Source organism: Arvicanthis niloticus, chromosome 22 (genome assembly GCF_011762505.2).
Source record: "Arvicanthis niloticus isolate mArvNil1 chromosome 22, mArvNil1.pat.X, whole genome shotgun sequence".
NCBI lineage: Eukaryota > Metazoa > Chordata > Mammalia > Rodentia > Muridae > Arvicanthis > Arvicanthis niloticus.
This window is the reverse complement of record NC_133429.1, coordinates 38,667,145-38,694,259: the sequence shown is the minus strand read 5'-3', so window position 1 is coordinate 38,694,259 and position 27,115 is coordinate 38,667,145. Positions and strand designations below refer to the sequence as shown.

Sequence of the window (27,115 nt, the reverse complement as noted above, 5' to 3'; positions counted from 1 at the left end):
GTCATTACGTAATGACAAAAGGGTCAGGTGATTGGATGATACAATTAAGTATGTACCCAGTAACAAAGCACCCAGATGTACAAAGCAGGTATCAGATCTGAAGGGAGGAAATGCAGCAGCACCACAATGGAGATGTGTTGCTGTGATTGTTCAGATAGAAAAGCAGGACGAAGTAGCAGGGTGGATGGACAGCAGACCAGAGGCCCTTAGACGTACACAGAACTCTCTACATAACAAGAGTCTATGCTCTTCTCATGTGTATATGATACATGAAATATTGTCTGGGATAATTCCAGTTACATCACAAGGTTCATATAAATTTAAAAAGGCAAAATACCCCCACTGCTTTTTTCATTTTTCTCAAGTATGTTCTTTCAATTTACCCCCAAGTGAGACCTGGGAAACCTTTCTGCTACAGTGAAATCTAATTAGAAGTAACAATAACACAGTAAACTACACAAGTATGTGGGTACTAAAACTCTCTGAACTGTGGGGCTAAAGAAGGAACTAAAAGGGAATTTGAAAAACTTCTTGAGACAAATTGAGAACATAGCATAGGAGATGCAGCAGAGGCAGTACTATGAGAATTACACTGTAGTAAATGCCTACAGAAAAATACAGGAGGACACGCAACCAAGTACCATACTACCTCAAGGAATTTGAAAAAGAGCAAACTGAGCCCCAAGTTAGCAGGAGGAAGGAAATATCAGAGTATAAAAGGAACAGAGGCAAGAAAAAAAAAAAAAAGAAATATCAACAAAACTAAAAGTTGTTTTTGAAAAAAAAAAAAGAAATAACCAGGGTCTTTACTAAACTGAGGAAAAAAGGAGAAAGTTTTAAAAAGATGAAAGAAGAGATGTACTGAAGACTTTTTTTTAAAAAAAAGGCCAGAGTCCTTTAAGAAAAAACATACTCAGAGGCAGGCAGATTTCTGAGTTCGAGGCCAGCCTGGTCTACAGAGTGAGTTCCAGGACAGCCAGGGCTACACAGAGAAACCCTGTCTCGGAAAAAAAAAAAAAAAAAAGAAAAAGAAAGAAAAAGAAAAAACATACTCCAGTCATGAACTACTCCAGATGAAATGGAGAAATTCCTAGAAATACAGTTTATCAGTGTGGAGGGAAGACAACATAGAGTCAGAAGAGACCAGTGATAGCTTGTTGGAGATAGACGTGGCCGGCCAAAGCCAGCTTACCAAGAGCAGTCCAGAGCTGGATGGCCTCACATAAATAAAGGGAGTGTCACCAGACAGTGACACAGGATAGCACACATCCCCAGACGCTCAAAACAAAGCAGAAGAAGGTGCACAGAAGGGAGCACACTTGTCAAAGCATTTTGTCAAGTCAGTGCTGCTGTAATGTCAATGCCAGTGACAATTCCATGAGAAAAAAGCCTATGGGCCAACATTGAATCTTGATACACAAAGATCCAAAAAACCTTCAGTAAAACACTAGCAACCTCGTCCAAAAGCACGCAGGGAAACCACACACCATGGCCCAGGAGGGCTTATCCTTGAAATGCAAGGACGATCCATCGTCAGCAAATCAGTTGGTGAGGCACACTGAACGAGAAGGATGTGGAAACGTGATCATCTCAGTAGATGAGGAGAAATCGTCTTACAAGAGACAAAGTAATGCGATAAAATCTTCAACAAAAGAGGTGTTAGAGGAATGTTATTTAACCTGGTGAGACCAACCTTAAACATGGCTGCATCCTAATCCCTTGTAAATGGGAAGCATTTCCTCTGTGATCTGGTACAAGCCAAGGGCTTTCCACCTCAGCACTTCTTCATGTAGGACTAGGGATCGGAGTCACAACAATTCCACAAGAAAAGGAAGTAAGATGAGGTCTGCAGATGATTGTTGTTTATATAGAGAATCCAGAAGATTCAGCAGTAAAAACAGAACTAAGAAATGAACTTTGTAAAGTTTGAGATTAAACAAATCAGTGTTTGTATACTATAAATGATCTGAAAAGGGAATTAAAGAGATGGTTTCCCAGAAGCCTCCACGGGATCACTTACGTAGGAATAAGCTGTGGCTGGCAAACTGAACTTCAGGACAGGTTGGTGTGAAGAGACTTTAAAGAAGACATTACTTCATGGGGTAGAAGAATTAATTTAGCACTCAAATTTCTGTATAGCCAGTGATCTGCAGATTCAGTGTGGTCACTATCAAAATCCCAAGTATATTATTTGCAGAAATAGAAACAGATCTTAATTCACGTGGATGGACCAAAGAGCCAAACAACCAAAGTACTTTTGAGCGAGAGCAGTAAGCTGGACACGGGCGTTTCCTAATCTCAATCTGTGACAGAGTGACAGCAATCAAAACCACAGTGTGACTGAGAAGAGGGAATTAGGAATAAGTGTGCATTGATAATCCACTGCGTGTTAACGATGGGGCTGATGAAGCTGGAGGAAGGACAGCCTCTTCAGAGACTGACACTGGAAAGGAATTCCTGCGTGCACATGGATAGGACTGCACTTTACACTAAACAGACCCCACAGGTTGAATCAAAAAGACCGGAAACCACACACCACTGACTCAGGAAAAGCTGCTTTACAGTGGTCTGGGCAGGGTCTGTTGTTGTTGCTGTTGTTGTTTAATGTGAAACCAGAAGATCAGGAAACATCAGAGAAACAGAGAAGTGGAATTGCATCTAACTAAAGCCTGCAGACAGTGACCCAAATAACATTCAGTGCAGCGGAGAGTACGTGCAAGTGTGTCTGCAGTCACCCAGATAACATGCAGTGCCGAGGAGAGAACATGTGCACAGTGTGTCTGCAAACAGTCACCCAAATAACATGCAGTGCCGAGGAGAGAACATGTGCACAGTGTGTCTGGCAAGGGGATAATTGCAGTGTATAAGGGGTATCAAAGTGAGCAACACAGTAAAAGAGATGAAGCACCCAACGGAGAGATGGGCAAGCATCAGAAACTATGAGAGGGTGTTTAGCATCACGTCAGATAATGCAAATACAAACCCAGTGAGACGCTAACACTGCCTCAAAATCTCCCAGAGTGTGTTAGCGAGGTGTGGTGCTGTCGGTGTGGCTGTTACAGACGAAAGTATAGCGATTTCTCCTTAAAAAACTAAAGATGGAGCTGATGTAGTGGCCCACGCTTTCATCCCAGCACCTAGCAGGCAGACAGGCAGGTCTCTGATTCAAGGTTAGCCTGGTCTACATAGTGATTACATGGTGAGACCTTGTCTTTAAAAAACAAACAAACAACGCTGCCCCCCCCCCCCCCCCCCAACAAACAAAAAACCCCAGACAAAACAACAAAAAACTAGAAGCATGCAATTCCTGTTTGGGGTATACATGAAAGAAAATAAAATTTTTTTCTTTTTCTTTTTTTTTTTTTAAGATTTATTTATTTATTTTATGTGTGTGAGTACACTGTCGCTGTCTTCATACACACCAGCAGAGGGCATCAGATCCCATTACAGATGGTTGTGAGCCATCATGTGGTTGCTGGGAATTGAACTCAGGACCTCTGGAAAAGCAGCCAGTGCTCTTAACTGCTGCGCCATCTCTGCAGCCCAGGAAATAAAATTCTTGATGCCTGTATTCTCATGTTCATTGCTGTAGTATTATCCCAAGCCAGATATGAGCTCGTATTCAACGCTAAATGAGTAAGGCTAAAGCGTACTGTGGGTTTATGGAACGTTAGTTTTTTAAAAAGGGAAATCGGGTTGACGTGGCTCGGTAAAGGTGCTTGCTACGCAAGCTGACCACCAGAGTCCAGTCCCCAGATCCTGTGGTGGGAGAGGAGTGCCATTCCTGACGGTTGTCCCCTCCCACTCACAAATATATTAAAATTAAAGGAAATCTTACAGTTTTAGGCCGTATAGATGCTGATCTGAGAAGAGAACAGAACAATGTACAGTGTCCCCTTTCCCGTGGACACAGTAGACGGGCTGAGGAGTGTGAGGGAGGAGCTGTCAGGTATGTAAGGGTAAGCGTGCACAGGGGCTGAGTTGGATGCTGCAGGAAGTTCACTGAAAAGTAGACCTCAGGTGTTCCCACCACCAGAAAAAATAAGGGCGAGGTAAGGTGGGTATTTTTTTTTTAATTGAAAGTCTAACCTTCTATTTTTACTGAGACAGGCAGTTCATTCATTTATTATGTCTGGTTATTTCCACACTGTAAAAAACAAAGTTGAATGATGGTAACAGAAACTGTTTCTGTGTGGTCCTGAGATCCCAGAATGCCATGTGGCCCTTCACAGAAGTTGGTGATTCCTAGTGCGTATCCCGGCTCCATAAACAAGGGCTGTGTGATTAAATGTGGGAGGCACAGAAAACAGTACAGGAGGAGCTTTCTGTGTGTACAGCAACCAGAGATGAACCTGAAACCAAGCACATAATCTCAAGGGTTTGATGGAGGTCTCGTCACACGGCCTCACCACTCCTGTGGTTCTGAGCATGCACCACGCTCACTCTGCACTGCGTGGTTCACCACCCGTGACCGTGAAATGCCGAGGGAGGCCCAGATTCAGGACTGCAGTTAGTTAGGAGCTGCCGTGGTTTTATTGTATATAGTTTCTGTTCCGGTAGAAACAGACAGGTGTAATTACGAAAACCAGGATTTTATAATATGGCCTTTTTACTCATTCCTCAGGATGTATATATAAAAAGTTTGAATTTTTAAAATTGCTATTTTAGGGCCAGCAAGGTGGCTCAGCAGGTAAGGACCCTCGTAGCCAAGCCTGATCAAAGTCCCATCCCTGGGACATGTGGTGGCAGTACAGAGCTAACTGTGCAAGTTGTTCTCTGATTTCTACTCGAGTGCCATGGCACACACAAAATAAATTAATGATACAAAAAAAATTAAAAAGAAAAATTGCGGTTTGTACTGTTTGCTTGAGTTTTATTTAAAAGAAGAAAACCATTAAAAAGAGGAGTTAGAAAAAAACGTAAGAGCCAGAAGCTGTGGAGGAGGACCACAAAACACCTTCTTCCTAGCACCTACCCAGCCTGCACTGCGCCTGCACACGACTAGCCCCCACCAGTCCAGCATGGACTGGGAGGGCTCGGGACCATAGCCTGTCCTCGTGAGCTGCTGGCTCCCGATTGGTCTGAGGAAGATGTGTCTTTACCTGTGTACCCCTTGTATACAGGTGAGCCCACCAAATCCCAAATGGTAGTTGAAAACTTGGTCATGTAGATGACTCAGGGTGTCAAAGACATCAGAATGTAAAAGGGAGACCTGACAAGTGGTAGGAGAGAGACCAGGCGTGGGGTGCAAATAGTCACATGTATCAAATTGTCAAAGAAGAAATCTAATGAAAGACGATTTTTAAAAGTTCATGTAGTTAGCTTGGGATCGGGACAGTTTTTAACAGTTTCTGAAACGGTCCTAAACACACCTCTGCCAGAGGTGTGTTCTGTACTAGAAGGCGTTCTCAACATTGTAAAATGTTCTTGGCAAAGTTCAGTCTCACATGGAGAAAGCGTGGGGAACCCTGCCATGCACAGTATTTACAGCACCTCACCTTCAGAGGACAGTAAAAGAAAATAAGCCCAGCATCTAGAAACTGCATTTTGATGTTCTGTTGATTGGCAGACCTATGCCATATGCTTCATGCCTCAGGCTGGCACCCCCTTCTCTGGGGATATCAGCTGCACCTCTGTATCAGTGTCCCTCTTGAAGATGGAAAGGTCACCTCATATCCCACCTCACCTTGGGTTTTATCCTGGCCTCGGTTCTGGTTGTTCACTATTTTCTTAGCTCTTTGAAGCTTTCAGAGCTGTTTCCGAAGCGTCGGCTCTTCCAGTCAACCACTCTTAAGTCTGATCCAGACTGCACAGCTGACACCAAGAGCCCATCCCTGCCCAGTTCAGCAGGTATTCTGTTTGACATCAGTTTCTTCTGCATTTAGAGTTAAATATCTTAAGAGAGCAGAGCAGATAGGGTTATTATTTTGGAAATACCTGTCAAATAGTCTTCTTTTGACAGCTCCTCCTTACCCCAGAAAAGTCCAGCAAATCTGCACCAACTGTTGTTTTCAGAAGGGAAGAGCTGAGCTGAGCCCTTCTGACAGTTCTTAAGGACTTGGCGAGACGTGCAGCGTCTGGCGACTGGAGTCTTTCTGCACTTCATCTCATTTCATCACGACTATCGGTGGTGAACATTCGATTATTTAATGTAGTCTGAGGTTCATGTTCACGAGACACACAAGCTGCCGCAGAGGAGCAGCTGGTAGCAGCACGCCACACTCTGAGGGAGAGCTTGCCACCTGCCCCCTGGCCAGCCACAGACCTGGTAGAGCTGTCAGACTGTGTGTTTATTAAGTGTCTTTGAATCTCCTTTGGATATCTTACAGTCCCAAATACTAAATCCGAAGCCACATTTTCTTCCTAGTTATTCTAATCTAGACAGATTATTTCATCTGAAAGCATAATCTGTAAAACATGAGATCGTGTTAGTCTCTTGTCTTTCACTTAGAGTGAAGTCTGGGATTGTCACCCTGAATTTTGTCACTGTTGTTAGAGTATACCCTGAAGCACTAGGTCTTTTTTTTTTTTTTTTTTTTTTTTCACTGTCAGAACCCAGAACAGTACCTCCCAAAGAGACAGCATGAGTCAATGCCATCTGACTGAGGCCTGCCTGCAGCCTCATAGCTGTTAGACTCGGAACTTAAGGCTACTAAAGAGCGGACAGTTCCCTTCTCAGGCTGTGCTGTGTGGTGCAGTTTTCATCCCGTGTCACTTTATACGTGCTTTACTGGAATCGAGCTCCTCGGCTGTCACCGTCTTGTCCCTGTCATGTATTTTTTTTCTGTGACCAACAATGTGTATCACGATTTAATTACAAACCCCTTGTTGCAAAGAAGTTGGCTTTGACCTGTAGCTGTCCTCCGTCCCCTTTACTGGTCACAGTCCTGGCACGGGTGTCCCTTGGATGGACTGGAGCCCACCTCGGCTGCCACAGTGCCTAACAGGTGCTAAGTGCCTGGGCCTCATTCCTAACTTCTTGTCTGTTTAATGGCAGCTGCTTTCCCCACGGTGGTTATTTGGGTTCTTAGTTTCAGGCTACAACTTGGCTCTGTGTCTTTGCTCCCTCATAGGTAGCTGCTGACACGTGGTCTGAAATGAGTGTTTAAATACTTTGCCTTCAAAATTTGAGATGTTGACTTTTTCAGGAAGCTCACAAGATGGTGAGAGAGGCGAACGTCAAGCAGGCCACTGCAGAAAAGCAGCTGAAGGAAGCTCAAGGGAAAGTGAGTCTCGGAGCTTTCCTTATGGATGGGGAGACCGTGGGGAGATGTAGTCATGAGCGCCCTAACGCCCTCGGCGGTTGTTCTGACTGGAGAAGCAGTGCTTATGTCACACTTGGAAGCTGCAGATACCACGAGTGAGCAAATAGGCACATAGAGGTACCAGTAACCCTGGACGTTGGTGTGTAGTGTATCGCAGCCAGCTCCAGTAACCCTGAACGTTGGTGTGTAGTGTATCGCAGCCGGCTCGCTTCCCACCATGTGCGTCATAGAGAAGGTTGCTGTCATCATTTTTAAAAGTTAATATTTATTTTCTTAATTCCCTGGGGGTTGGGGGGACACCTAAGTAGGTTTTATTATTTTAGGTGTGATCTAAAGGTAATCGTGGCTGATACATTTTAATATTTTGAAAATTCATACTAATGTTATTTTTGACCATTTAGAAGTTTTCCTCTTGAAATTATTGACAGTTGAATCCAAGACATAAGGAAACCCCAAAAATTTGGATTACTTTTCTTTTATTACTTCATAGAAAAAATAACAAATTAAACTTATTTTCTATTCTTGAAAGTGTTTTCGCCAAATTGCTAACCTTGGCCACACCTGCCGTAAAGCATGATGTGCGAGTGACGATCCTGCTTTCTTTTCAAGATCGATGTACTTCAAGCAGAAGTGGCCGCCTTGAAGACACTCGTACTGTCCAGTTCTCCAACATCGCCTACACAGGAGCCTCTGGTGGCTGCAAAGACTCCTTTTAAAAGGGGGCACACTCGGAACAAAAGTACAAGCAGCGCCATGGGTGGGAGCCACCAGGACTTCAGCGTGATCCAGCCAATTGTAAAAGACTGCAAAGAGGTAAACTCCCGCAGAGAGGACTGTCCCCTCTGATCCGCCCTTCCTGCTAATCGTCATCACTGAGGTGGCCAGCAGACTTCTTTAGTACAGAGTGTCAATGTTAAGATGGGGAGGCTGTCGCTAGAGCTGGCTGGTCTCAAGGATCCTCTCCTCTCTCCCTTGGCCTCGGAGCACCTGCCGCAGGCCTGGGAAGTCTCCGCATTTCAAGTTTCCGTCTAGGGAACAAAGTGGCATGTGTCATGTAAAGGAAAGTGGGTGCCTCAGGGTCCCCACCAGTCACGACCTTCTGTTAGTGCGGTATTAAAGTACAAACATAAGAAACGTGAAAATATGATGATTTTCTTAAAGATTGCTAGTAGTTCTTTTTATTTGAAATCTGAGAGAAGCAAAAGTGTTGCATCGATAAGAAAGTTCTAGAGTCGACTCAGATAATTAAGAAAACAGAACCCAGAAATAATCGAAGCCTTGCATTTTAGAAAACATGAAGATAGCTTAGACACTGTTTATTGAAATGTGTAGAATAAGAGTTATGGAATTATTAAACATTGTTGGTTTTATCGACATGCGTGATATGACGTGTTTGTAGAGATGGAGTGACCAAGACTTCCTGGAGCTTTGCTCACTGTTGAGTCAAGCCAGTTCATGCTGATGCTGAAGCGGCTCTCTGGGTTTATTCAGTTACTGTGTGTGCAGAGGCCAGGAGTCACTACATTGATTAGCCAAGGGGAACTATTGTAACCGAATTACATTTGTTCAGCTATTAATAAGAATACGGTAACTGAAAGGTTTACTTCTCATCCAAATTTGAGTGTAGCAAAATCTAAAATTCGTATTTGTTTTTGTTAAATATCTAATGTACTTCTTTAGTCATTACTTTGGTTGTGATTTCTTTAACTTTAAATTAGAGTACTTTTTAAAAGTTTAGCTTTTATTGTAATTTTTCAGTTAGTAAGCGTAATGCATTTTCTCCTGTTGCTTATAGTAAGACTTTTTAGATAATTTCTCAATATTTAAGAAGCTTCTCTTGTTTTTTGAAATGTATAAAAATAGGCAACATGTTCCTACCTTTGTATTCTAGCTACTCTTTCTATCCTGATGCTTTGTTAAAATTGTCAGGAAGTTTTATTATACGAATCAAGAAATGTTGACTGAAATATGCCCTGGGACATTGTGTTAACACTCTGAAATGAAATGGAATGTGTCTGTGTTTCTCTAAAGAAAGTGGTGGGGCTCCCAGTCACAGAAATGGCTCTCTGAAGCCTTTAACACCCATGCAGATGTGCGCTCAGCGCCAGGCTTTGGGATCTAAAAAGTTAGGTTTGAATTTGGACTTAGCTGTGTGTCTCAGGGTTATCACTGATGAGATGAAACACGGTGACCAAAAGCAGGTTGGGGAAAAAGGGGTTTGTTTTGCTTATGTCTCCACACCACTGTTCATTGTTGACCAGACACCAGGACAGACACTCGGGCAGGGCAGGAACCTGGAGGCAGGAGCCGATGAGCCCTGGAGGGCTGCTGCTTACTGGCTTGTTCATCGCGGCTTGCTTAGCCTGCCCTCCTAGAGAACCCCATCACTAATTAAGAGAGTGCCCTGCAGGCTTGCTTGCCTACTGCTTTATCCCAGGAGGCTTGGTCGCTATTGAGGTTCCTCCTCTCAGATGGCGCTAACATAAAACCAGCTGGCGCACTGTGTGACTTTGGGAAGCTATGTTATCTCTCTAAGTCCTGGTTTTATTGATAAACTGGGGGTCATCGTATCTGCCTGGCACAACCCACAGGAACCGTGATCCCTGGAAGAGTCAGCTTTTAAGAACTGAATTACTGCCTCTGAGCTCGAAGCTTTCCTTCCATTATTCTCGTTCCTGCTTTGGGGCTTATTTCCATTGTCTTTGTGAGCTAAGCGAGAGAATTTGAAAATCTTAAGAACCATTTCTCTCAGTACAGTTTACCCTCTTGCCTTTAGCTTTGACTCGAGAAATTTATGAATGGGCCTGAGAAACAGATTGTCTTTATTCACCTTTAAAGTCTGTAGAGAGCCTGGGTGCAGCAGCCTTTTGTTTCCTTGGTGGGGCCGCACCTCTGGATAAGCTGACCCAGGCTCACACCCACAGCACATCCATGGGGTGTTGAGCACCCGCAGTGTGGCTGAAAGCTCATCAAGGAGGAGCACACAGCTAGTTCTGCGTGGGCCAGTGTAGGCCTTGGGCCCGGTGGGTAGGCCAGTGGGTAGGCCGATGGGTAGGCTGCAGGGATCTGAGGGCCTGCGGGGAAGAAGGCTTAGGTCAGGCTTAGAGATGGAGAAGGGAAAGAGGAGGACCAAGTGGAGGCCTGACCAGGAAGTAAGTGGATTATTACTAATTCAGGGGGTATTTAAGGTGCTCAGTGTAGTAGCTGGGTGCGTGCTGCTGCTTTTGTCCTGTTGCTTACACTAAGGGATGTTTTTGCCATCCTTTAGGGACCGTCTCTAGTTCAGAACGATCCCTCTCACTTTTACCCCACACTAGGTTTTCCAGGTTAGACTCGGTTTATTCTTTCTTTAGTTAATGTGGCTCCAGATTGGTAATTGGCAGGAGAGAGTGGTCAGCAGCCCTTTTTATATTCAGGACAGCTTTGTCTTCAGAGAGCTCCAGTGTTGCTGGGCATAGCAGTCAGGCAGAGGCAGGAGCCTGGTGAGGGACAGCCTGCTTGCTTACCTAGTGAATTCAGGTGAGCTTGGGGTATGAGTGAGACCCTGACTCAGATGAGGAGAGTAGCCACAGTATGTGGCGACCCATGAGGGTAGCATGTTTATGCACCACAGGGACACACCCAAAGGACTCAGTCAGCCATTTTCTAGAGAAAGACTGCTATCCTGGATTACGGGACAGCTGATTTTTTTTTTATTATTTTAAATGAAGATCTTTCCCTTTTAATAATGTTTAATTTAGTTTGGTTTTATCAAGTGGGTTTTTTTTTTTCCGTTTTAAAATTGTTTTGTGTTTGCTTCGGTTTGTTAGGCCGATTTATCTCTGTATAATGAGTTCAGATCTTGGAAGGATGAGCCCACGATGGACAGAACATGTCCTTTTTTGGACAAAATCTATCAGGAGGATATCTTCCCATGTTTAACATTCGCAAAAAGTGAGGTAATGTTTTTCATTTTAATAGGAATGCATTAGAGTCTATTGTCCTTTCTCCTGTCATGTTTCATATTTTAATGTCCTACATGTAATAAATCACTATAAACTGCATTTTTAACACTTCCACATTAGGACCATGGTTACGGCTATTCTGAACATTTTTCCTCATTGTGTTAGTGTGCCGTGCAGATATGTGTGGGAAGAAGGCTTGCCGCTTGATTCACAGACCCAGAACCCCTTTTCAGTGTAAGCCGCGTTCTCTCTACACCCTGTTAAAGGCGTTTGCCAGAGTGTTGCTCAGAGCAAAGTGCTCCACTAACCTTTACAAGGCCCTGCCTGATCTCTGCCACTGCCAACACAGACCCTAAACCAGAACACCAAACGTGACCTTAAATCAAACAGGAAAGACAACGCCAACTTGGCCTGGGTCAGAGTTGCTAGGAGGAAGAATGAAGGAAGCAGGCTGAAAAGAACCCAACTGTAAAGTCTTAATTTCAGTTTGATCTTGTATGTGAGAAGTCTGTCTCCAAGTAGCCTGCCAGCTAATGTTTAAGGACTTCAGCCCTCAGAATCTTACAGGACTCTTTGGAGGATTGAGCTGCAGCATCCTTGTAAGGAGACCTGTGAGCGGACAGGTTGGCGTTGACCCAAGTGTGGGCTGAGCATTGCGGCCCGTTCGCCAGTACTGGAGATCTCAGCGGAATGAGCTCTGACCCCTCACTGGCTGCCCATTGGAGGACACTCCATATCTCAGCCTCTGAGATATAAGTTGAGAAAGTGTTTGGCTGAAGTTACTATATATATATAACTATCATAAGTGACCGGTATTTACTGTATAAATTTAGAGGACGCGGCACTGGGACATTAATTTTAAGGTGGGTTTGTGGTGCTTCTGTAACCATGTGTAAGGAATAGCCAGAGTCTGGAATTAACGACTTATCCTCTGCCAGTTAATAAGCAAACAATCCTGTAACTCAGTCAGCTGCTTGCATTATAAAGGTTACGTCGAGATTGTGCTTTGTGTATTTTCTTTCTTCTCTTTGCAATGGCTAAGGCCAAGTTAGTGAACTGAAGGAAGACTAGCTTACACAATTAACCTAGTATTTTATTTTCATATTTTTCTGCTGACATTTAATTCTGTTTTGTTTTAAGTTGGCTTCAGCTGTTCTGGAGGCCGTGGAGAACAACACTCTGAGCATCGAACCAGTGGGGTTACAGCCCATCCGCTTTGTGAAGGCTTCTGCTGTCGAGTGCGGAGGGCCAAAGTAGGTGTTTACACCATGCCTTGTAGGAAGAGTGTGTTCAAAGACTCTGTGTGCTGCTGCCGTGTTTGTTCATGTCTGTGGTTTAAATGTGATCACATTTCTCCTCAGGATTTTCCTTAGCCCACACAGTGTTTGTCTTTAACCTTATATTTTAAAGGTAAGCCTGTCCCGTCCCCCCCCACCCCCCCCCCCCCCCGGACAAAGCTGTAGTCTGTTAGGTACAGGAAGGTGTGTGGTTTATTTAGAGAAATCCAGAACATTCTTAGATCTCAGTGTGGCTGTGGAGAGAGGAATAGCTAAGGAGAGGTCATCGGTACAGACCCAAGGCAAAAAGTGGATACAGGCGGCTCAGGAGAGCCCTGAAGATCTCTTAATTGCAAAATACACGTACATGCTCAGGATGCAGGTCAACTAAAGGTTAGAGAAACAGTGTTGATCATTAGTGGGTTGTGAGGTCAGCCATGTGAGTTGTAGGCTAAACTTTTGTCTTGGGGGGGATGGGGAGAATGAGATACTTGGTATCTGTATAGAATACTTTGGTCTGAGGATTGCCATCAAAACTAGTTTGGGAAGGTACTTACTTAGAACTGGCCTTACCAAGTATGAAAACAGGACATAGGAGCTGGAGAGACGGCTCAGTGGTTAGCAGCACTTGATGCAGTTCGAGTAGTACCCACATCAGCCAGCTCCGCAACCACCTGTAGCTCAGGTCAGATACCTCTGGCCTTCACGCGCTTCTCGGGAACACACCCTCTTCGCCCCACCCCCCAAATATAGACCTAGATACATATACATAATTTTTTTTGGTGGGGGGGGTGTTGAGACAGGGTTTGTTTGTGTAGCCCTGGCTGTCCCAGAACTCACTCTGTAGACCAGGCTGGCCTCGAACTTAGAAATCCACCTGCCTCTGCCTCCCAAGTGCTGGGATTAAAGGTGTGCGCCACCACTGCCTGGCATATACATAATTTAAAAAAAAATTTTTTAAAAATTAGTCCTCACCCTCCATATTATTTCTGTAAAAGACTCTGCAATTAGCAAACAGTTGTGTCTTCCACATGTGACAGGCATTTGGAAAGTTGTCAAAGGGAGGACTGCTCTGTTCTCAGAGCAGGGCCGCCTTCCTGTCCATTACTATAAGGAGAAAGCCTAAAACCTGGAATGTTCCCCAGATGCATGTAATTATGCTTTAGCTACTGTTTTACAAATACCAGGGAAAGCATTTGAGGACCACGTTCATAAAGATGTGGATGGCCCAGCTGAGCCCAGGAGTCCAGCCGTTGGCTGCCGTCAGGGCTGTCGTGGTGCTGTGCACTAAGGGTCTATCAGAGAAGCTGTACCGTCTGCTTCTGTGGGCGTGCACACATCTCAGGATGGTTGTCGAGTGTTGCTTGCTTACTGGACTGCGTGGGTGACATGTTTCGTGTGTGCTTGTTTCGTGAGCTGCACAGCCAGCCAGAGCTGTAGCTGGTGTTAACTACCGCGGCAGCACCCTATAGCGCAGCAGCCTGGACTTTCTCTCTGTGTCACCCTGTGCAGCCCGTGCCTTTACCCAGTTTTAAGCCAACTGTAAAGTCCTCCCGAGGCTCCTGGGAACTGGTTTCAGAAATGGTGATAAAAGACAAGGTCATTCTAGCTGGGACTGGGGACCCTGGAGGGGGAGGTTTGTGTAGGGTCTGGGTTGTGGGTAGAATTGGATAAATAGGAACAGGAAAGAGTATGATCAGAGGAGGGGGGGGTGGGACGGAGGAGAAGAGAGGGGAGTGGCAGATGAAAGACCGGAAGTGGGGCCTGGGAGAAGGAAGAGCTTTGTGATGACTGTCCCCTCGACTGGTTGGAAGGTGGAAGAGGTTATGGTTTATGGAAGAAGCTATGGGCCTGGAATTGTACACTGCTGTCCCTGAGTGACAAGGCAGTGAGAGTCAGGAATCTGGAAACTAGGCCTGTGAGGAGATCCTGCAGTAGTAGCATGTTCTATGCTAGCGTCAGGAGGAGACAAGCCTAGCAGTAAGCCCAGGACCATGGTAACATTTAGAAATGGCCATTTAAAATTTTTTTTAAGCAGTTGAAGAAAAGCTTTTATTGGGCATGAAGAAACATACACACACAGCACGCACACAAAGAAAGACCTTCATAAACCAGAGCCGAAGCTTGTCCTCTCTCTGAAGGACACTTTTTACTAATCTAAAAACTAGTACCTGGGACCTCATTAGCAAAAATCCTTTCAAAATGAGACAAGAAGGTAAAAGAACAAACATTTTCCAGAAGAATAGCTGTAACTGGTTTTTTTTTTTTTTTTTCAGTTGAAGGATACTTTTTTTCTTCTGAATAAATTATGCTTTTTTATGTTACAAGGACTTTTAGCAGTTGAATCTTAAACTTGCTGACTTCTGATCCTTCCCAGGCTAGTGGTTAGTATTTTTAGATATTGCCACACATCATTAAAGCAGTTTGTATGCATGTCTGTTTGTGCGTGCATGTGTGCGTGCGCATGCGTAAGCAATAAGGCAAAGTCTCTTTCTCAAGAGATTTGCAGGCTGCCTTTAAAATTATCTTGTTCCAAGTTACACATTGTGTACTTGGTTTCTTGTGGAGGAACACCTGTGTAATGTGTCTCGTAGGTACAACTGACATCTAATGTGGCTTATTATATATTGTTTTTCTTCATCGTGTAATTTGTAATGGCATGTCAAATGCTATTGGCCACTTTTTGTCCTGAGAGCTATGCTAATTTTGCCTTAACAAAGAGGGGTAGTTGTGTCTGTCCAGGTTCCCAGCTGACTAGCGGGCAAGTCCAGCCTGGTAAACAGACGGCTTCACTCACAGAGCAGCACGGAGCCGGGTGGCTCTTCAGTTAGAGATCAGTGGATGGCTACCTGGGGCTAGGCTTTAAAGAGAAATAAGACACAGTATCTGTCCTCCAGAAATGTATTGTCTTGTCCAGCTGGAACACCCACAGACAGACAGACAAGCAGGATGGTGTGAGCTGGCCTCATTACACAAGCGTTATGGTTTTGTGTCTAAAGGGCCTCTTGTTTCTTTACACCTCTTACATCCGACACCAAATGCAGCCAACCTGCCAACCACACATACTCCATTTGGCAGCTGTTCCTTGTCAGCAGTGGTTGTAAGACTCGAATAATCCTGATTAGCTTCTTCTCAGCTAGGGAGCGGAAGTTAGGGATGAGTGAGCGCTGCCCTGCAGCTGCATACAGCTGTAAGCTCACCCTGTGAGTCACACGGGGCCAGGGGCTATGTCCTGTTCTTCCTGGGGTCAGCATTCAGAGCAGGCCTGTCACCTGTTAGGGTCTCAGATATTTCCTATCTTAATGAAAAACTACTTGTAAAGAAAGTAAGGCAAATACTTTGAATTATAAAACAAAACTGAAATTTGTTGTTTTACAGAAAATGTGCTCTCACTGGCCAGAGTAAGTCCTGTAAGCACAGGATTAAACTAGGGGACTCCAGCAGCTATTACTATATTTCTCCTTCTTGTAGATACAGGGTAAGTGGTGTGACTATGGCTAAGTTTAGTTTAATAATGTTTGCTTCACTGTGAAACTGGCTGCTTATGACGCCTCTCTCTTTTTTTTTTTTGGCCTAGATCACTTCTGTATGTAACTTTTTTACATACATTCGATACATTCAGCAGGGACTTGTGAAACAGCAGGATGGTGAGTGTTCTTACTTCGTTATGGACATTTATACTAAGGCTAGCCAGTCCGAGCACTGGTGTACTAAGCTGCTGGTCCTGCAGCTCCATTAGGCATCCTGACAACTTGTAACAAAACTATGGATAATTTAGAAGAACAAACACCTCATCTACAAAGGACGGTTTATCTCCCATTTTGTTCCTGAGGTTCAAGCAGAACCAAGGGATATGTGATAGATCACACTGTACATGTCACGAGTGTTGACACGTACTGCATTCACCCTTGGAGAGATTTGAGTGACAGCTGCTGGGGGCAGGGGCAGTGCTGAGGCGGGAGGACAACACATTCAAGGCCAGGGAGAGCTGTAGGATGAGTACAAGGGCAGCACAAGCAAATTAATGGCGTCCTGTCTCAGAAAAAAAGAAAAGAACAAGTTTAAGAAAGAATGTTGGGATGCGTACGGCTCAGTGGCCGATTGCTTCAGTTGCCAATACTTGGGGAGTCTGTGGCTGTGAAGATGAGGGAGCCCTGGGAGTGGTCAGACTGACTTGAAGTGATGGGAAGAGTGAAGGGGACAACCATAGGTTTCCTGTGTATTCTGCTCTCATGTCCGACTTCCCAAGGCGGTGATGTGATGGTAGCAGGTAGAGCAAGGGTCACTCCATTCAAGTCAGCAGAAGGGCGCTCGCCGCTGCAGGCGTGTTAATCTCAGCGTAGCCTTCGGACTGCTCACGGGCTTATACCTCAGCCTTAAACACCAAACACAAAGGTAGAGGCGGCTGCACAGCCCCAGAGCAGCACTTACTGAGTGAGCTGTCACAGCAGTCACCGGGAGAGCAGGGAGAGCCTGTCAGGTTTTGTAAGAAATTTTCCCTTGTAAATTTATATAGATGTTGAAATGTTTCTGTACTGAGAGACTAGTAGAAGCTAGTTCCTTTCAGTCACATACATTATTGAAAAGTTTATGGAAAAATTAAACTGGCAAAGACTCGGCTCAGCCCGTATGGCTCTGAGATATTGAACTGCGCCATATTTGTTTAGAAGTGCATATAATTTAATGTACAGAGAAGGCATGGAACCTATCTCCAGTGTTGGAGCTTAAAGGCTGCGAAACAAAAGTAGTCTGTTTTATAATTTTAATAAAAGCACCACTTGAATACCTGTTGATGGATAATATGATACAGATTTTCCCCTCTTGTTATAGTAAGATTGGTGAGAAGTCTGAAACAACTGATGTCATGAAAATAGGAAGAAAGTATCTTACTTGAGTGACAGATATGATATTCCTGCTGGTCTCTGTCCCTTTCCCACTTCATGTATCTAGTACACAGCACCTACCATGTCTACCGTGTGTGTGTGTGTGTGTGTGTGTGTGTGTGTGTGTGTGTGTGTGTGTGTTTTGCAGGGGGTGGAGGGCCCATTGTATAAAGCTAAATTTTTAATTTTTAAACCTATTCATTATCTGAGCCTTGCATCAAAGGATTGAGGTCAGGTAAATTCAGGGTAGAGTTAAATTCCTCGGCTTTTGTTTCACAGCTTGGCCACCTTAACCCCAAACCTCAAATGCCCCAAGGTATGAAACTTCTAACATGGACATACTGGCCCAGGTAGACAGTGCCATGCCTGACCTCTTGGTCAGAATGCAAGTTCAAGAAAACAGTACTGCCCTCTCCGCCTCTGCCTCCTGAGTGCTGGGCTAGAAGGCTCGTACCACTCTACTGGGCTCCATGTGAAACCTCTTAACTTTGGGTTTGAAGTTGGGCCCTTTCCCCGAGGTTATCTCATTGTGTCTGCGTACTTTTTTTTTTTTTTTTTTTTAAATCTGGACTCTTCTCTCAGGCATTTCGGATAAAGGCTACTCTCTCATTGACATTCTGAGCACAGCTAATTCTTTGTGTATGTGAGGGGCTCTTTGTTGAGTGTGCTATAGTGTGGTTTACAGCATTTCTGGCCTCTCCTTATTTAGAAGTCAGTAGACTTCAAGCTGCAACAATGGAAAAGGTATTCCAGATGTTGCCAGATGTGCTTTGGGGCCAGTTTTTCCCTGGTGAAACTACTGATAAGTCCATGTCTGCTGCCACAGACCTTACTGCTTGAAGCACGGAGCACTTCTGTTCCACCTTGACTGGGAACTTAAAGCAGTGTGGACAGTGGGAATGAGCAGCTGGACTTGATCATTTGTTTTGACTTCTAATTTGACAAATACATAAAACTTTTATCATTACAAGGAACATTCCTGAATGTTCTGTGTTCTGGGAAAACAAAATGACAGAAGGACTGAACAGTGCAGGAAACTCACGCGCTGCACAGTAACCCTCAGATAACTGAGCAATGTACTCATGGAGGGGGAGGAATTAGCACTTACTCCAGACACTCGGGGGTTACTTTGATCTGCATTTATCATGGCAACACTGATGACTGTCATTAGTGACTGGTAAACCTGCGTGTCCATGGAGCCTGAGAGGTGACTGGTAAACCTGGGTGCCCATGGAACCCAAGAGCTCCCTGAGAAGTGCTTGGTGTTAGGCATCAGGTGCATCATTAGGAAATGCCCAGTTTTGCATTTTAGCTAATTGTACATTTTCACTGAAACTTGAGCAGTAGTTAAGATGACACGTTATGACTTACATGTCTCTTCTCTTTGTTTGTACAGTCGATCAGATGTTTTGGGAAGTTATGCAGTTGAGAAAGGAGATGTCGTTGGCAAAGCTGGGATATTTCAAAGAGGAACTCTGATGCCCTATGTGCGGGGCCGTGCGTGCTCCTCCCTGGACCACTGAAGGATGACTGAACATTTTTATGGTTACTCAATATTTATTTCTAAGGAGAAGGCCACAGACTTCCCTCCTCTTGCACACTACACTAAGAAGTGCTGTGGTTTCTTTGAAACTGACCAAGCTGCACTTGCTTATCCCTCAGTGGAGCACACTATGAAGAATTGCAGGCGTGCTAGTGATGGTAATTCAGCACTGCAAATCAAAACCACCAAATAAATACCAAACGGAACGTATGTGTCTTTCTTAGCTCTGACTCAGCATAGAGAGTTGCAGAAGACAATAGTAGTCTTCACTTTGTTACCCCTGTGAGAGGCAAGGAAGGAGCCAGGTGGACAGGACACCTTCATGTCTGTGTGTATGCTGACATCTATATGAAAGGTTTTATTTCTTTCTAGTCTGTCCACTGTAATGTAGTGGATCCCTTTATCATAATGATTTGTTAAGTGTAATAAATGAACAGCGAGCAGTCTTGAGCATCCTGACATAGAGCGTCAGGTTAACATTGAGCATTATCATGGAACAGAAGGAGTGTTAAGATGAATAGACAAGAGCATGGTCTAGAAGGATGGGATCTCCCAGCTCTGAGCTAAAAGCTGACACTCACGAAGAAACAACCAGCATCATTTGTTCAAGTAAAAGAGGTTCGTGATGAAGAGGTAGTATAGGAAAGCAAAGGAAAACAGTTCGCTTCATTGACTCCAGTAAGAACACCGTGCTCATATTTCTGGAGAATAGCCTTGGACTTTGAGATACTTCCTACTTATATATGCACAATTCTGAATCACGATGACCTTTATTAGTTGTATGCGTGCAAATGTTTGTGTGTGTGTGTGTGTGTGTGCATCTCACTCTGGCCTGCTGCACACAGATCTGGAATTGGAGTTGCAGACAGTCGTGAGCTGCCGTCTCTCTAGCTCATCTCTCTTGCTTTAAAAGTAAATAAACAAAGTGTCCCTATCAGTAAACCTTCACATCTTAAGAATAATTTTTCTACATTTGATGTGTTTGTGTGAGGGTGTGCCCGTGGGTGTGTGTGTGCCCGTGTGTGTGTGTGTGTGTGTGTGTGTGTGTGTGTGTGTGTATGTGTGGCGTCAAACGACAGCTTTTGGGAGTCTGTTCTCCTGTATGGGTTTTTGTGATCAAACAGACTCAGGACATCAGGGTTGGTAGCAACATCTTTCTGTGCTGAGCCATCTCTCTGGTGCGGAATCTCCACATTCTAATCATTGTGTGTTAATTGCAATTAAATATAATTTAATTGTCTCTAGAGATTGGGTTTTCAGTTCTTTTCCTGTCACGATGTAGCGGTGAGTCATCTTATATGTGTATACTTCTGTGGACGTTATTATGGCTTTTCCTGCATGTATGTGCCCAGTTTTAAGGTGTTTGAACTTCCCATTAGACATCTGAACTATGTAGCCCACCCACAGAATCAGATTGAACATGCTCATCCAAGGATTCAGGTTTCCCATCAGAACATTTTTTGTTGACACTACTTTAGGAAGAACAAGTTCAAAAGATGCTAAAATCGAAAGGAGGGTGTGCTGCATGTGTAGCTCACTCGCACAGAGCCCTGGCTTTGATCCCTAGCGCGACAAAACAAATGCAAGCAAGCCAGACACTCGGGGACAGTTTGCTGATAGAGTAAATTCGGAACAAAGATCCAGGACGACCAGGAGCAGTGAGACCGAGCTCATCCTGCACCAACACCTCAGCATCAACCGTGCACACAGACCAGGAGGCATGGGGCTTCCGTAGAGTTCTCACCATGCTAGAGAGAACTTAGCAGTGCCAACAGTGAGAGCAACAATAACAAGGACCGAGTAAAGACACGGTAGAACATGGAAATAAGATGCTGTGAGATGATAAATTCCGTGAAAAGAGTCAAATGGGATTCAAACGTGTATGCACAAAGCTTGGAGCAGGGGCTGGAAATAGAAGAATGGAGTGTGAAGAAAATGCTAGTGTTTAAACAAAATACATTTGTATGAAAATATGTATGTTTGTATGTAGCCTGAATAGATACTAAGAAAATACTAAGCCCTTGTAACTCTGTGCCTGCACCCAGTCTTCAGGGCAGCGTGACTGGGTATAAAGAAGATCTATGTGCTGCAGTAGGGCCGTGGTGAGAGATTCCAATGATGAATGGCTCACCAAGGCTCTGGGGGCCTCTTCCTGACTCCTGCCCAGGCAGATGCTAACCCTGTACAGCTCCAGTTCTCTCACCGGCTGTCAGCTGTGCTATGAGGCTCATAAGGGATGTGTCAAGAAGGCTTGAAGAGTCTCATTACACAGTGTACATTGATCCAGCCTCCCAAAGGACTAGCCTTCCAAAACACAATTGTACTTTCCTCCTTCCACATTCTCTTGTATGCTTCACTTGGCGAGGTCCTAAGAAACTGGAAAGCTGCTACTAACATTGACAGGCACCTGCACTTCCCAGGAGGAGTCCGCCATCCCTGCAGCTGGAAGTTGCCTTGTTTACTCTTCAGACTATTCTCAGGAAATCCACTGTGGTCTGCCATAACTGCCATCTCAGGGACGGGAAAGCAGTGATATGTCCTGTGTGGTATCAGATTTACATACAGTGAAATACCCAGAAGGTGTGCAGAAAGTTCTCCAGGAAGTCTAGAAGCTACTGATGTTGCATACATCTAAGATTTATTATTTGTATTAGAGGGAAATCTTGATAGGATGAGTTTTGTTAATGGCTGTGTAGAAAAAAGCAGAATCAATCAGATAAATAGAAGAGCAAGTAGAAGCAGCAAGAGAAATCGTCCATGGCACTTGGGACAATTGAAGTTTAAATCAGAAGGTTAGATTTGGTACAGAACTCTGAGACATCAAAAGAGAACAGGATGAAAGAGAACAAATGTGGGAAAGTACATGGGAAACAGCTGTCGGACCGCCATGACACAGCCAGTATCCAGGTCTTGGGGGAGCCTGGACATGATGTGGAGAAAAACGAAGGGCCGCTGGAGGAGGAGAGGACCAATCCAGGGAGTCGGCTAATCCAGGGAGTGAGAGGCAGACAAATGGACTATGTCCATCTCCAGAAAGGCTTGGCCACATGCAGCCTCTGCAGCTATGCCAAGAGGATTTGGCTTAACAACTTAGGAAAACCTGTTTAGGAGAGTACTCTGATCGCATTCATCCTTGAACTTACGCATTCATAGAAGTAGCTATGACATAATGCTACAAAGACAAAAAGGGGAAGAGGGGATGAAGTACATGACATGCCTGATCTCCCCTCCCAGGTAGGAGGCAGGACGACAGATTGTGCAAAGGCATCCTTAGTTACATAGCAGGTTCAAAGCCAGCATGGACTTTGAGACCCCTTTTTAGATGGAAATATTAGAAAATGTTTAAATTCTAAGCACCGAATAACAAAACAGGATACAAAGATTGTTAGGCCTCGGGAGATTACAGAGCAATCATGCTTTAGTGGTTCTCAACCTCTAGGTCACAACTCCTTTGGGGTTGTGCTGATTTGAATATGCTTGGCCCAGGGAGTGGCACTATTTGAAGGTGTGGCCTTATTGGAGGAAGTGTGTCACTGTAAGTGGGAGCTTTGAGACCCTTGTCCTTGCTGCCTGGAAGCCAGTCTTCTGTTTACCTAAGGAACAAGAGGTGGAACTCTCAGCTCCTCCTGCACCATTCCTATCTAGATACTGCCATGTTTTCACCTTAATGGTAGGACTGAATTTCTGAACCTGTAAGCCAGCCCCAATTAAGTGTCCTTAATAAGAGCTGCCTTGGTCATGGTGTCTGTTCACAGCAGTAAAACCCTAAGAGTCAACCGACCCTCTCACAGGGGTTGCCTAAGATCATCAGAGGACACAGATACTTATGTCACAATTCATAGCAGTATTATGAAGTAGCAACAACAATTTTGTGGTTTGGGGTCACCACAACATGAAGAACTGTAGTAAAAGGTCACAGCGTTCAGAAGGTTGAGAGCCACTGATTTAGAGTGAACAAAGTGACTAAATAAAATTACAGAAAATAAGATTGTGAGGTGAAGCGAGGGAATCTGTAAAACCAACCCAGGATGCATGGGCAGCAGAACAGTCAACTGAAAAATGGACATAGGAGACATTTTAAGGCAAGTTTACTGCAGAGGAAAAGAAAACAACCAATGTTGGGAGTCATTATGGATTCTGCGTGTATTCATCAGATCACAGTGGGCATCAGCAGACATGCCAGTTAACGTGAAAATTCACGTTCCAGGAAAAACAGTTAAGAAGAAATAAGCCTTACTAGTCTTATTAAATGGAATAGTTAAAAATTTCCCTCATAAAGTTTTAGGCACAAATAGCTTTACCAAACTTAAAGGATGGGTTATCCTAATATGCAAATTTATGCAGATAATAATTTAGCATGTCCCCTACAGCCAAAGCCATGGTGTCTTTATAGTAACAGATAGAACCTATGTGAGGGATGAAAAGTGTGTGTCTTTTATAGTCATGAGCCTAGCACACTGATCAACAGAACTCAGGAATGCAACAGAAGGGTATATTAGAAAATTGATCCCCTTCACTATAGAGTCAATGTAGGAAGCCAGTTGATCAATAGATGCAGAGAACAGACACAAATGGATATCTGCCGATAAAATAACCCAGCCATCTCTAAGTAGGAGAGTGCTTTCAATATGATAAGGATGTCTGAAAATCCTGCAAACACTATTCTTGGGAGAGGAATGCGAGACTCAGCTTTAAAACAACCAACAAGACAAAGGGCTGGAGAGGAAAACACACGCCATGTAGGGCACAGCACAAGCCCCAAACCTAGATGAGGAACAACAGGTAATTGATGACTACGGAGAGTGGGAGAATGGACCTTCCCCAGGGTTGAGCCCTCTAATTGGTTTTCCAACATCAAGTGGTCAGCCCCCAAACACATCCATAAAAGACAATATTGAATGAACTCAGTGGGTTGTGTGTATTTAGTAATAATTAGAGTCCATGAATTTGAGAGGGCACAGTGGGACATGCAAGAGTTGGAGGGAGACAGAGGTGTAAATACTGAGCACCCACGTTGTGTAGCTCGTACCAGCCTGTAATTCTAGCTCTAGGGAACCTTCTGGGCTCTGTGGACACATTCATTCATGTGGGTATAGCCACACTGTCACATACACAACATAAGTAAAAGTGAAGCTAAAATTCTTTAAAATCAAGACAAAGATAATAACTTTCTTCAATTTTAAAATCTGACACAGTAATAGAAGTGTTAGTACAGCACGGAAAAATAAGAGGGAGGGAACAAAAAAAAAGCCTACTTATTGGAAACTGAGGAGAAGAAAGCAGCCACGTAGCTGAACTCCAAATAAATTCGATAATAAGAGTCGATGAACCAGCCTAGCTTACGGCCTAGGTGTGCATTCATAAATAAATAACCCACCAAGTTGTTATTCGGGAACTGGCCGTGGGTGGAAAAGCCCTTGATTACAGTTCTCTGCTTTGCGTTTATGGTTTAAAAATGTGAGCACTCACTCAGCTTTCTGGCTTGTCCCACGGTGCCTCCTACAGGCCTCCGCTCTGCCACAATGGGCTCTTGTTTCTCTGCAACCATAGCCCAAATAAGTTCTTCTTTAAACCGAGTTTGGTCATGGTATTTTATAGTAACTTATACATGGAGCTAGCTGAGTGACAGAGTACTTGCCAAGCGTGTACAAGGTCCCAGGTTCTACAACAGAGCAGACAACCTAACAGAACATTGGGTGAAAGGCTCACAATGTCTTGATTTGTGTTTTCAAAGTTAGAAGTATACAAAGGAGAGTTAGCGTTAAAAAAAAAAAAGTTTCACTCCCAATCAGAGAAACAAGACCACAGTAACCTATTTAAATATATTAAACTGGCAAAAATGAACCCCATAAAATCCAGTTCTGAATATTTTAATCAATATGACCTGTCATGTGTTCCTGCCGTGTCAAGCGATATAATCACTGTGAGAAGCCATTCATTTGAAAGTTAAATATTTAAAACAAAAGTTATTGAGAAAGACAAATAGTGCACATTTCCTCTCCTATGTAGAATTGAGATTTAAAACAAAAGGTCTATTTGGGACCAGTGGAGGGGCTTGTGCAAAGGGAGTGGGAAGACGGGCCAAGAACACATGCACAGAAACATCATCATGAAACCCATTTTGTTTTTTTAATTTAAAGGTAAGGAAACAGAAAGGTTAAGCATTTGCACATGTATGAACAAGTAATTTCATTTTCATTTTTTGAGACATAGCATCTCACTATGTAACCCAGGCTAGTCTGGAACTCACTGTATATAGCCCAGGCTGGTCTTTAACTCCTAGCAATCCTCCTGCCCCTGCTACCCAAGTGCTGAGATTATAAGTGTGGGCTACTTATGCCTAGCAACAATTCCACTTTTAGGCATATGCTCTAGAGAAATACTGGCATGAAGTACCCCAGAATATGCACATAATAATGTTCTAGAAAAAAATTCAAAGCTATACATGCATGGGGGAATAGATGATCACACAATAGACTGTTGCATGGTACCTGCAATGCATTAACTTAGTAACAGAATGAAAAAGCAACACTCAGATATGTAGCACACTTCCATCCTCTTTAAGGTCATCATCTGTATAGTTGTGTGCGTGCATGTATGCATGTTTGTGTGTGTGCACACATGAATGTGTGTTTCCGTGTTTGTGTGCGTATTCACACTTGTGTGTGCATGTGCATGTGAGTGTCTAATTTTTTTTAAGCCACAAGGTAGTAATATGGTTCAGGAGAGCGGTCACCTGTGGGTGTGGGAGAACCCGGGGGAGAAAGACACACCAGCACAAGTCACCATCAGTGTTTCAGCGTCTTCCTCAGACAGCAGGGCTATAGGAGCTCACTTGTTGTTAAACATACATGCAGGAAATAAAGAGCAGGAGAGAAGCACTCGTGAACTATTGGTGCCTTGTTAGGACTAGCCCAGTCATGTGCTCACGCATTCCATCTCCGAACCCTGAAAGACGGAGCAGTTCCCTGGAATTTAGTTTCCAGTTTTTCCAGCTGACCATGTGAAGGAAGCTGTGTGCTTGTTACAGGAAAGCAAAAGACATGTAAATGCTCTGTATCCACATAAGTTCAAATCACCGGCGCCGGGGTGGGGTGGGGTGGGGTAATGTGTCAATTTCTGCTCAGGGTGATGGTTGTAACAAATTTAGTCACTTTTCTGATTCTGCTGTGCCACGCTGCCCCTCCGTATCACCGTGACAACCAAGCTTAAGAGGTGACAAAGCTTTGGCTTATTTCGTCACATTTACTCACATGCTTGCCTGGGCCCCCTAAAGCGCTGAGTTGTAATTTCAGTTCTAAGTGTAGCTTCTCAGATCACTGAACAGAATTTAATTTCCCTTCTCCGCCTTTGAAAACCAGAAGCATCCCGTGAACTGGTAGCATTCACAGTGGTACCCATTGACAGTGGGTTAGAGTGTGAGACTTTCCAGTCCTCCAGAAAGCTTGGCGTGAGCTTCACTGGGTGAGTTACTTGCATTAGAATTGTTAATTCATGTTCTTCCTAAAGGCATAACATAAATCTTCCAAAAGCTTGCTTTGACTTTTGTCCTTGTATCCTATACCCAGCCTGTAGTCAGTTCTCGCTTATATATCGAGCTAATATGGGTTCAATCATTGGTAACTTGGATTCCAGCCACAGTGTCTTAGCTGACACGTACCAGCATTCTAATGGAGCTGTCTCTCCAAGGTGGATGGAACTGTATCAATTCCTAAGGGGAAACAGAAACCACCAGTAAATCTGCTACCCTCCTCCCGGCCTTTCCCGCCTTGTGTCTCACAGAGCAGCCACAGGCTCTGCACCTGTGATCTCTTCCCGCACACCATTGCTCGTGCTTATGAAGACAAGATCATTATCTGAGACTACTCTGTGGCACCTTGGTAGATCCTTCATCATCTTTCTGTGTACTCATGGGCTGGTCTCCCAAGGTCATTTTAGTTATAGTCACTAGTGGTTTTCTCATTCCTGTGATTTGAGCACAGAACATTATTTCTTTGTCTTTTAATTTTAATTTAATTTTTTTTTGTAGCAAGCACATAGCATCATACAAGTCAAGTAGGAAAAAAAGTAGAAAATCCCTTCCATTAAAAATGTAAGAATAGGACTGGTTTCTTCCAGTCTGGGCCAGAGCACTGAGCAGATCTTGGGTGGCAGCTCTGCCCCCAATCTCCAAGAACCCAGAGGAAGCAGGGATCCCAAGTGC

General features: G+C 44.1%; 1 protein-coding gene across 9 annotated transcripts in view; it reads left to right on the top strand.

Annotated features, from left to right (window-relative positions):
• Positions 1 to 20,158, top strand: part of Rab3ip (RAB3A interacting protein) — a 44,879-nt gene extending 24,721 nt beyond the window's left edge. For 7 of the 9 annotated variants that reach the window (XM_076920284.1, XM_076920279.1, XM_076920280.1 and 4 more), the window contains 7 exons: positions 7,149 to 7,226; positions 7,875 to 8,078; positions 11,075 to 11,203; positions 12,350 to 12,462; positions 15,865 to 15,964; positions 16,064 to 16,133; positions 18,766 to 20,158. In XM_076920284.1, coding sequence (XP_076776399.1) covers positions 7,149 to 7,226; positions 7,875 to 8,078; positions 11,075 to 11,203; positions 12,350 to 12,462; positions 15,865 to 15,964; positions 16,064 to 16,133; positions 18,766 to 18,848 — 777 coding nt within the window. In that variant the 3' untranslated portion in view covers positions 18,849 to 20,158. The remainder of the gene's footprint in view (positions 1 to 7,148; positions 7,227 to 7,874; positions 8,079 to 11,074; positions 11,204 to 12,349; positions 12,463 to 15,864; positions 15,965 to 16,063; positions 16,134 to 18,765) is intronic. The other 2 variants (XM_076920286.1, XM_076920285.1) reach the window with 2 other exon arrangements.
• Positions 20,159 to 27,115: the final 6,957 nt, after the last annotated feature.